The sequence below is a fragment of the Solanum pennellii genome, chromosome 3 (genome assembly GCF_001406875.1).
Source record: "Solanum pennellii chromosome 3, SPENNV200".
Classification (NCBI taxonomy): Eukaryota; Viridiplantae; Streptophyta; class Magnoliopsida; order Solanales; family Solanaceae; genus Solanum; species Solanum pennellii.
Genome location: NC_028639.1, coordinates 50,486,385 through 50,497,794, shown reverse-complemented (window position 1 = coordinate 50,497,794; position 11,410 = coordinate 50,486,385). Strand labels below are relative to the sequence as shown.

The following is an 11,410-nucleotide window of genomic DNA, read 5'->3' as shown; positions in this document are numbered from 1 at the left end:
TATATATATATATATATATATATATATATATATATATATATATATATAAAATATGTGGATTGTCTAGTTACAGAATAAAGGAGAGACAGCCCACACACTTACAAAGATTAGCCAACAGATATTTGGAGCCATTTAAATAGCCAAGGACGTTTCTCACTACATTTACTCGAAAATACTGAGGTAACATCTAATTCTGTTGTGCTTTTCAAGAGTATGCACAACTTCTTGAATCATTCTGCGTGTACTCAAGCTGATCTTGTGATTCCTTTAAACTTATTTAGGTTAAAGGCTTGGATATGGATTCACTTTACATTGCATCTAACACTAACATAAACCTCATGGCTGCACCAAATGATCATTAGAAATAAAAAGCATGCTACAAGTGCACATTTTTCTTTTAACACCTTCAAGGCTCTCCTGGTTTTTTCCCTTCAAAGTATCCACATAATAATCAAAGGAGCGACATCCTATCCTCTGCATCTTCGTTTCCGTAGTTGGACAGAACAACCTTGAACTCTAGCTGGCATTGACCACTAATTATATACGAATATTTAGGACTAAATAGTGTTCTTTAGAATCGTAAACATGGGATGTATCTTTGGTACTTCTATAACTTAGGTGGTGGAAGTGACCATGAGCCTGCTCATGGTGGATTCGTTGGAGAAGCGATGCTGACTGCAACTATCTATGGACACGTTCTGCCTCTCCAAATGTTGGTTCCTCTTTAGTACTGTTCTTTAGGTCTAGTTCCGTCAAGGCGCCAAGATCAGCACGATAAAGAAAGATAGATTCACAGTGAAGTGACATGCCTAAGTTCCCAAAGTTAGGAAAATTTTTATGATGAATGTGGCACAAGTATGATGTGGCAGACAAAAGTTGTATGAGGCCCATTTATATTTTGCCAAGTGGATCTATTTCAAAAAATTGACCAAACTCTTTTATCTCTCTCTTCCTTTTCACGTTTTCCCTCTCTTTCTTTCTTACTTCTTTTTTTAAACTTTTTTACTTTTTTTTCCTTTGGTTTCTTTTCTAACTGTTGTTCCAAATTTCATACTTAAATAACTTTATTCATGACAAATATGGAATTCAAAAAATCTTGTCTGACTCATTTTATTTTTAACTTTTTGATATTATTTTTTCATGTCGATATTAATTATTTATATTATTAAAAATAGTTATATAAAATTATTTGTTAATTTTCAAAGATTTAATTAATTACAATTTTCTATTTTATCATAAAAAGTAATTATTTTTAAAAGTAAAATTTATAAAGCTACCTAAAAAAATTAAGGTGTAAATTAGTAAAACTATTGTTCTATTTATGATTTCTTAAGAAATTTGTAAAAGAAAAAATAGATTATTAATATGAAAACAAAGAAGGTAGAAATTTAATATTTTCTTTTATTTTTCTCTCAACAATTTCATAATCGAAAAGCAATTCAATCCACAAATACTCTTCAAAAGTAAATACAACGGAAAGAACATTAATGATCTTGACAAACAATTATATAAGTTTTGATATTATTGTCATGAAATTCAAAAACGAAATACATCCATAAACACCAACATAAATACATAATATATCTGTCAATTTATACAATATTTTTATTCTTAAAATTCAAGGTAGGTGTAATTTAATTAATATTTTGTTTATTAACTTTTCTTCCACATTTCTTAAGAAATTATAAATATAAATAATAATTTTAATAATTTATTCCTTAAAAGAATTTTCGCAATTTTATAAATTTATTTATAAGTTTTTAAAAATAATTTTTAGGATTAGAAAACCTATTATATCTTGATTTTATAAACTAAAAACTAAATTTCAAACAAATATAAATTATAATAGAATAAATAGCATAAAATAAAAAAATAATATTAAAATAATAAACTAAAAACTTATATATTGATCGTAAAATTTAAATAAAAACTCAGTACGTAAAAAAAGGAAAGCATAAACTAATTATATTAACAAATAAATTCTTAAAAGTTATGATTAAAATAATCTTAAAAAAGAAAAGCATATTTTAAAAAAATTAAAACACAATATATTGAGCAAGGGACTTAAAACAAAAAAAAATGACAAAAAAGACTTAAAAATGTTCCTTTATTAGCTTGACAAATGGGTCCCCATCTATGTCCATTTGTCAATCAAACAATGCCTCATACAAGTATGACATGGCGTGCCTCATACATAATAAAATTTTTTCTAAGTTAGTTAGCGAATATGAATTGCCTCACTTTAATGACTTCATTGAGGAGCGACGGAGGTTGTTTTTTGATATCCTATTAAGTATTACCCCCTTTAGTTAGCATGCAGACGTATATAAGTTCTTCCCTATTGATGTCTGCCTACTGACCTGATTCACCATAGGGCATATGAGCTGTCACAGATCCCACACAGTGCCTTCTTATTGTCAAGATACAATTCATCCTAGCTGTTAATTTGATTACTGCCCTTGTCTAGCTTTACCAGTTAGGTTTAACGGACTTGATGATGCCCGTAAAGGATCACCGATTATCATCCTACTTTAGGTTATATATTTTTATTATGACGACGACAATTGCAATAGCGGATTAATCATCAAAAACTGGAAGATAAGTACACACTGATATCTGATGGACTTCACAGGAAAAACCAAACTCCAAGGGCACCAAATTTCTATGATCTTTTCACAAGTTGTAATTTCAATGCTCTATTTATAAAGGGTATTTGGAATATTGTTGTGCTTCTTATTCAGAACTATACATATTAAGAAAAAGACTCAATTGATCTTTCTGTTTCCTTGTTGAATTCAATATTATGAGATGCTGGCTAATCTGGGTAACAGTCATTTCACCTATGTGCCTCACCGTATTTTTTGGGTTGAAGTTCGCCAATATCATTAGTTTCAGTTGCTTTCCCATACGTCTTTTCTGAATTTCACTTTACACGTTGCCAGGACAGGTGAATAGTTAGTTCCTTCATAGGCATAATAGTACTCATGATTTGATAAGTCATGCGTTACTACAGGCATCTAACTGATGGAGGAATTTAGGCAAGACTCCTAACCTGTATATTTACCAAAAATATTAAGTACATGGAGGAGGACATAAACCTTAGCCTCAATAACATTGTGAAGGTTGATAAAATTAACCTTTAAAGACATTTAAGTACACCAAAAAAGAGTATTATGGTGAGTATCATTGCTACTGATGGTATGAGACTCATCTAAATAGCTGGATACTACATACCAATTGCTAATCACCAAAAAAGGCTCACATAGTCACTGGACATCAATGATGAATTTGTTCTTCTTCTTCTTAACTCTGAAATTTGGGAGTCCGTCTGATTCAATATCCAACGAAGCTCTAGCCTTTTAAGGTAGGAAAGTAGTTTCATTGAAGATAGAAGAAGTTTTAGATTCTTCTCCCGAGTTAGCAAGGAGGTCAGCAATAGTGTTGCCTTCTCTAAAAATATGCTTAAAAACAAAGTTTCCAGCACGAGACAAAATAACCATTTGCTCTGTAATCTGCTTGATTTGCCAGGGTGGCTCAAGTTTCCCATTGAGAATGTCAACAATAAGGAGAGCATCAGATTCAACTATAACATTAGTAAATCCAGCCTCCAAACAATTGATCACCCCTTTCAACATGACCTTGGCTTCAGCCATGTAGCCTGAATCATGGCCCATGTATGATCCCTGAGTTTACCACCTCCACCTGTTGATCCTGGATTTCCCTTACTACAACCATCCACATTGAGTTTTATCCAAAAAAAGAGAAGGTTTAATCAAAAGACAGCCTTAGAATGAATGATTGGTTTCACCTTATCTATCATATAACATTTTCCAAATCCAAGAATCAGGGAGGGTTAACTCGGGAAATTGATTTTTAAGTATCAAAGAGATGAGGTTGTTAACTTGCTGAATGATGTACCAAGATGACATCCTTTTATCATCAGATCTGGCCTTACACCTATTTTTCCAGATTTCCCAACAAAGGGCAATTGGAAGGTAATGTAGTAGGCAGTCATGAACCTCATTTTTACCTTCGCATTCCACCAGTTAATAGCTGACATCCTAAGTTGTCCATGTACTTGTTTAATACCACGTGAGTTAGTAGAAAATCCATACCTGAGAGGAGATTTGACCTTCACAGGGAAGGTGTTCAGTGGTTTCACTTTTGTTGATGTTGCAACAACTACAAATAAAAGGAAATCCTAAATCTCTTCATTGCTTCATCAGTAGGAATTTTGTTATGGAGAGCTCTTATCATAAAGAATGAGATCTTGAAAGGAATTTTCTTGTGCCAAGTCATAGAACTAGAAAGGGTAATGACCTTTTTCTTTCTGACCAGTTGCCAAGCAGATTTACTAGTATATTTTCCAGAAGATTCAGGAGTCCAAATAGGTTGGTCCTCCATATCTGGACAAAACTGTATGCTAAGAATAGAATTGATCACATTTTGAGGTACGATCTTTTCACGTTTTTTTTCTTCCAAGTATTGCCCATATAGAAATCTTTAACAAGAGTTTTTGGGGAGTTTTTTGATTCTGCACTAGTCTGGCTATAGGGACAAGATCTGTCCAGTTATACCACCAAAAAGATATGTTTCCTTTGCCAACTCTCTATAATATACGCGGTTCAACCACTTCTTAACTATCCATAAGCCTTCCCCAAATATGAGATTGTTCGCAGGACCATTTCTTAGCAGTTGGATGGTACTTTTTACAGCATTTAACCTCCAAGAAAGAGGAGGGGCTTATGAGTTCTAACTTCCACCATAGTGTAGCTGAGAAGGTGTTACAAATGTCATGGAGAGATCTAAAACCAGCACCACCCTCATTTATAGGAAAACATAGATCACTCTAGGCACACCAATGTTTCTTCTTTCTGTCACCATCCATACCCCAGAAGAAATCAGCGATTAGCTTCTCAATCTGCTCAAGGGTAGTATTTGGAGGATGAACAACTGTAATAAGTGCACAAGCAAAGCATGAAGGACAAACTTTATGAGAACAACCTTTCCACCATATGACAAAAGTTTTCCTTGCCAACCTTGAAGTCTTTTGGCTGCCTTAGCGACCATACTACTGAAGTAAACAATTTTCTTCTTCCCGACATAAATGGGACATCCTAAATATTGCATAGGGAATTGTGATTGGTTGAATCCAGTAATATCTTTGATAGTAGTGAGCCTAGAATCATCTTCTTGAAGGTAACATAAAAGCCAGATTTGTTCTTGTTGATAAGTTGACCTGAAATATATTCATACTTTCTCAACTTATTCATCAATAATCCAAGGGAGTGAGGTTCACATGAAGAGAATAAAATAGTATGATCTGCATAGCATAAATGAGAAATATTAGGACCATTCTCATCAACTGTAAAATGAATGAAATTAGTATGAATTAGAGAGTCCATTTTAGAAAGTAATTAAGCTCCTATAACAAATAAGGAAGGGGAAAGATGGTCTCCCTGTTTGATGCCTCTGGTGGAGTTGCAGAAACCATGTTTGACTCCATTATTATTGACAGAATACCAAACATTAGTGATTAGTCTCCATATACCGTCAATCCATTTTTCATCAAATCCAAATTGTCTGAGAACTTTGCATAAGTATTCCCATGAGACTCTTATCTCATGCTTTAGCCATGTCCAATTTAATTACCACATTACCATCATCTGTTGGTCTTGTGATATTATTGACCATATCTTGTGTAAGCATCATATTTTCTGTGATGGATCTTCCTTTGACGAAGCTTGTTTGGTTAGGAGAAATCAGCTTCTGCATGAGATGACTAGGTCTTTGATTCACCAATGTAGAAATAGTGTTAGCTGAGAAGTTACTCAAGCTAATTAGTCTTAATTAATTGAAGGTCCGATGGCATTCCACTTTGGGGATTAGAATCAAGTTAGTATGAGTGATGGCCCTTGGAATTTGATTATCTGCAAAGAAGTCAAGAACCGTTGGCAAAAAATCTTATTTGATAATATCCCAGCAACTATGATAGAATTTTCCAGATATTCCTTTTTTTTTTGTTGTTGAAACTGGTAAGGTTGAATTGTTCAGCATTAAGGGTGTATGCTGGCTACCTCCAAAAAGGAATAATTTCAGATTTCCTATCAAATCTATAATCTGGACTTTAGAGAACTGTTTATGAAAAAAGGATACTGCTTCATTAGCAATGCCATCGTCTGCTTCTATCCAGCTTCCATCATCCTTCCTCATTTTCTTTAAAGTAAGTCTCTTCTTTCTACCCTTGACGATAGAGAGAGAGAATTTAGAGTTGACCTCTCCCTCTACAAACCATTTTACTCCAGATTTTTGTTTCCAGTAAGCTTCTTCCTTTTTGTATGCTCTGATAAGAAGAGCATTAGCTTGATTGAGAAGAGCTCTATTATTGTCAGAATTATCATTGAGATTAGTGTTTTCCATATCAACAACTTTCTTCTTATAAAAAGTGTTAGCAAATGAGTTCCTAGACCACTCAGACAACTTTTTGCTAGTATTTTTGAGTTTCAGGTGGAATCTCCACATAGGAGATCCTTGAACTTCCAGATTCCAGGCTTGTTTCACCACTTTTTAAAAATCCTCCTCCTCAGTCCATAAGTCAAGAAATTTAAAATATCTGATCTGATTCCTTTGAGTAGGATTGACCATAGAAGGGATTGGAGAGTGATCAGAACCTGTCCTGATTAAGTGATCAACATTGGTAGAATAAAAAAAGACTCATCCATTCATGATTAACCAATACTCGATCAAGCCTTTACCAAATTCTTTTATTAGTTGGCCATCCATTACACCACGTAAAAGTTGATCCTGAGTATCCTGGATCAATCAGATCACAATCCATGATACATTGGATAAAAGGTGAGCTCTTAGGCATTCTGTGAGGAGTTCCTCCCTTTTTTTCTTCAAAATCAATAATACAGTTAAAATCACCAGCAATATACCAAGGAAGATTGAATTTCGCGGAGATGCATTTAAGATTACCCATAGTGCTTCCCTCAACAAGGCATCACATTTGGCATAAACATTAGTAATAAGAATAGTGTTACCCATCCAGTTGACCTTGCAAATAACCTGTTATTAAGTATCTTCTATCACGTTGCATTCAAACAGCTCATCCCAAAATAACCAAATTTGGCTATTACAGTCAGCGTAAGCATTAGCAAAGCCCAAAAGCCTCTGATAATTGTCAATTTTATCCGCACTATGAAAAGGTTCACTGATAGCTATGAATGGAAGTTTTTGAAAGTTTATAATTTGTGTCAGCCTTTCAAAAGCACCACTAGAGTTGATGCTTCTGATATTCCAAAATAAGGATTCAAACTTCATTGATAATTTGTTTTAGACCATTTCCCTTTTGATTGGTGAGTCTTCCGCCCCTTACTCTTGTATTATGTTATTCTCTGTTATTATTGACTTTGCCTCTCCCTCTCCCCCTGGGTGATAAATGATTGTTGTCAATTATGTTATCAAATTCCGACGTAACGTCTACCTCTACCAGGTCATTAGAGAAAAATGTTCCCATTAAAACCTCAGGATGATCATCACTTAAAAGATTGTTTCTGTCTTGATTGCTAGTGATGTGTTCACCATTGAAGCTTTCACTGTCAACACTGGCTTATTCATCACTATGTTCAGAACTCATTTCCTCATCATAGTCATGGTCTTCAGAACTATTTTCCTCTTCATCACTGAAAATATTGTCTCTATCTTGATTTACCAGTGAGGTGTTCAACGTTGAGGCTTTCACTGTCAACACTGGCATATTCATCACTATATTAAGAACTCATTTCCTTTTCATAGTCATGGTCTTCTGAGCTATTTTCCTTTTCATACTCCTCTTCTTCTTCATCATCAGTTGAATCAGTTTGGCCCTCCTTACTGATGTTAACTCCCTCACTACCTTGGTCCCTCATCGAGACTTGTGCCACTGATGAGTTTAAGGTAATTTATTTGTACTTCTCCGGGATCAATGGGGTACAGGTTATCCTTTTCATGAATTTGTGTATCACCTTTTTTGTTAGTTTCCATTTCCACATTGTTCTCATTGTTAGTAATAATACCTTCAGGACAAGTAACTATCTGTTGGTTGGATTGGTTGTTGTCCTCCTGCCTAGGATTTTGATTTTGTTGTTCTTAATACCACCAACTTCGCCCTTCTGATAAACACTATTTTGTTGTTGCTTTACAGTAGATTTCTCTTGAAGATGGATTTCTTTCTTACTTTGTTTGCTCTTGAATATTCTCTCTTTTTTCTTGTTTCCGTTCTCCAAGTTTTTCCCATCTTGTTGATTCATGTTAGTGGCATGATTTTCATTCCCAACCTTTTCTTTGCGTTTCCCATGGGTTTCCGGGATTTTCACAGACTTAGGATTAGCCTCTGGCTCCTTAATAGAAATTCCCCTTTTTATATTGTTATGATATCTTCTCTCAACATCTCTGTTTGGACTAGATTGTTTCTGCTCATTTGTCATTTGTTCATCGGTTTTGTTTTGATTGATCTGCGTATCGCTTTGATTTTGCTGAGCTTTAGCACCTTTTCTCCTGGACACAGTTTGGAAGTCGTCCTCATTTACAGTAACAACTTCTTTGGTCTGTTCCTTTTTCTGATTTTTAATTCTATCATCTCTTGTCTTAGTCCTGCATTGGATTTCGAAGTGTCCTTACATTTTTCAATATAGACAGTAGCTTGGGACTTTATCATACTCAATATCAAGCTATTTTCCATTATCTGCACCATCCAATCTCTTGTAGCCTAACCAATTTTGGTCTAATCTTGGTTTCAACAGGTCAATTTCAACTTTAACTTTTCCTCTAGATTTAGAATGTGGCTTGATCAGGGGCAACTGCTACTCCTATTCCACTAACCAATCCAGCAACAATCTGCCAATTGAATAGATGCCACGGGAGCTGGTGAATCAAAATCCAAACAGGAACAATGGTTGTCTCTTCTTCAGCTTTAAAATCAGGAGTCCATTTAAGAACTTGCATTGGTGAATCTCCAATATCAATTTACTCTTTAGTGAACACATGACTATAATTGACTTCATTATCAAAATCCAAATAAACATGTTTTGGATCGAAATAAGCAATTTTAACAGTCCCAGAAAGATGAAACTTACTAACAAAGGTCTTATGGATTTCCTCCATGCTGGGCTTCCCGCGACAAAACTTACCGATTATAGTGAGTCTGCATTGTTTAGCAAGATTGATGAAATAATCTTCAGCTTTGAAGAACACTGCAGGTTTGCCAAGGTGAGTACCGTGTTGAATTTCCACTAGAGGCTCATTGGTGTTAATTGATGGGAGCTTGGTTTGAACCATAGCAGCGAAAGTGGGTTTCGACACAATTTTCTCATTCGTTTTGTTGTTTGACTGATCATTGTTTCTTTGAGTACCACTCGCATCTTTCCCTGGTTGTGAATTCATCGTTTTCCCATTAGGAATCTGTCTGAGATGATCTGATGTTGAGAGGAGGAAGGGTGTATGAATTGTTTCAGGTTGGAAATTTGGTTTGGATTATCGTCTTTTTTGGTTTGGGGCCTGTCGAAGTTTGACGATACTTTTGGCATGGTTGGGTTGCTACTGGATCCTATTTTGTTAGAAATAGGTTTCTTGATGGTATTGGAAATCTGATTTCGGTGTTCGTTGGGTTTTTCCGTTGGTTGAGCTGCGGGGTAGTGCCTTCAAAACTAGCCGTTACATGGCTTATAGTGTCAGGTGGGTCTGGTGGCTGACGTTGATTTGGATCTTTAGACATGAGTGAGGAGATACGTTATAGAAATTAGATCTAGAGAGAGAAAGCTTGAGAGAAGGAAAAAAATTTGAAATCGGAGGGTTATTGTCATATTACATTCATGTGGATGTCGTTGGTCTCTTTAAATGTGTCTGCTACAGTTGAAACTTTCAAGATCTAACTTCTTAGAATTCTGTGATCTCCATTTCTCCAGTATCAAATTGTTTGCACTATTTCCCCCTTTTCCAGCATGACAAATCAGGAGATGCTGTAACTGACCTTCAACCAGTAAATACATGTCACTCCTTCAATTTTAATTTATGTACACAGTTGGAATTTGATGAATTACCTAAATTTCTATATGGTTTTTAAAGATTTTAAGTGGTTAATTATAATGATTTATAGTATTTTTTGCATAATTTTCAAATAATTACTTCTTATGTCCCAATTAACGTGGCACAAATAGAATTTGAAGAGTTAACCAAATTTTTGTGTATCTTTCAAATATTTCAAATTGTTACTTATTGTGATTTATCATATTTTTTTCGTCATTTTTAAATAATATATGTTACTTTTTCTTTCAGGGGTTATTCCGAAGTAAGATTGGGTCAATAAAATCGTTATTTGTTTCCAGAATGAGGAGAAGATTCCCTATTTTCAGTATTGGTCGTTTATATTGTACAGGTAAATTTGTGAATATTAGGGTGTACCAATTTAAACATTTTTATTTAATTCATGGCAATTATAGGGAATGCAGAGGCGGCGCCTCAATTGTCAATTGACCTCATTAAAATAATGGACCAAAGGTTATCAGCAATTGAGAACAGGAATGCTCACCTTGAGCGTTTTTTAGATCAGGTGATTCACTTACTTTTCCTACATGTTTGTTTTCATGCCTGAATCAATGTTTTTTCATTTATGGAACTAACTCTACTCTCTGCTTCCTCTACTGAAGTAGCAGACTTTTGTATTAACTGCACTCTACACTGCAATTATCTCATTTACCCTTTAATGACAGCCTGAATTGACACCTTCTGAATATTCTACGGCCAACAAAGAGCTCAGGAAGCTCAGAGATTCAGTACATCTCATAAGCGAGTTAAGGGCAAAACAGCAGGTAACTCAACCTCATCTTTCTAAATGACATACATTGATTCTACATGCTCTATCACCTAGGAACACCAAACATATTCTCCCTTCCTATGCTCAATCCCAAATTCTAAGTGTCCACTACCAATTAATCCTTACAAATCTACAGTATTAAAGAAAAGCACCAAACTGCTAACCCATAGTCCAATATATGAGCATCCAAGACTACTATCTAAATCATTGTTTGACATTATTAAAGAAAATAAATAACAATACAACTTAAACCTAGCTGCCATGGTACAAGAATGACAACTCACTGCTAATTGAAATTTCAGAAACTTTATTGGCGACCCCAAATCTCCTTAGGGTGTGTGTGGTATGGAAGAAAATGTTTTCCTAGAAAACAAGTAGATTTATGACTTATTTTCTCATGTTTGGTTGGTGAGTAAAATATTTTTAGGAAATGATTTTGTGTTTGATTTATGAATGAAAAATATTTTTGAGAAATACCTTTTATTTTTATTTTTACTAGAGTAGAAAATAATATTTGAAATTGAAAATATTTTTTTCTTGGGAGGGGGGAGGGGGGTG

At 34.5% G+C, this 11,410-nt stretch overlaps 1 protein-coding gene across 2 annotated transcripts in view; it reads left to right on the top strand.

Moving 5' to 3' along the window:
• Window positions 1-11,410, top strand: part of LOC107015253 (peptide chain release factor 1) — a 32,269-nt gene that overhangs the window by 2,651 nt on the left and 18,208 nt on the right. Inside the window, exons 2-5 of one of the 2 annotated variants that reach the window (XM_015215461.2) lie at window positions 8,784-9,249; window positions 10,315-10,414; window positions 10,479-10,588; window positions 10,749-10,847. In XM_015215461.2, coding sequence (XP_015070947.1) covers window positions 9,025-9,249; window positions 10,315-10,414; window positions 10,479-10,588; window positions 10,749-10,847 — 534 coding nt within the window. In that variant the 5' untranslated portion in view covers window positions 8,784-9,024. Of the gene's footprint in view, window positions 1-73; window positions 181-8,783; window positions 9,250-10,314; window positions 10,415-10,478; window positions 10,589-10,748; window positions 10,848-11,410 lie in introns of both variants that reach the window. The other variant, XM_015215466.2, reaches the window with a different exon arrangement.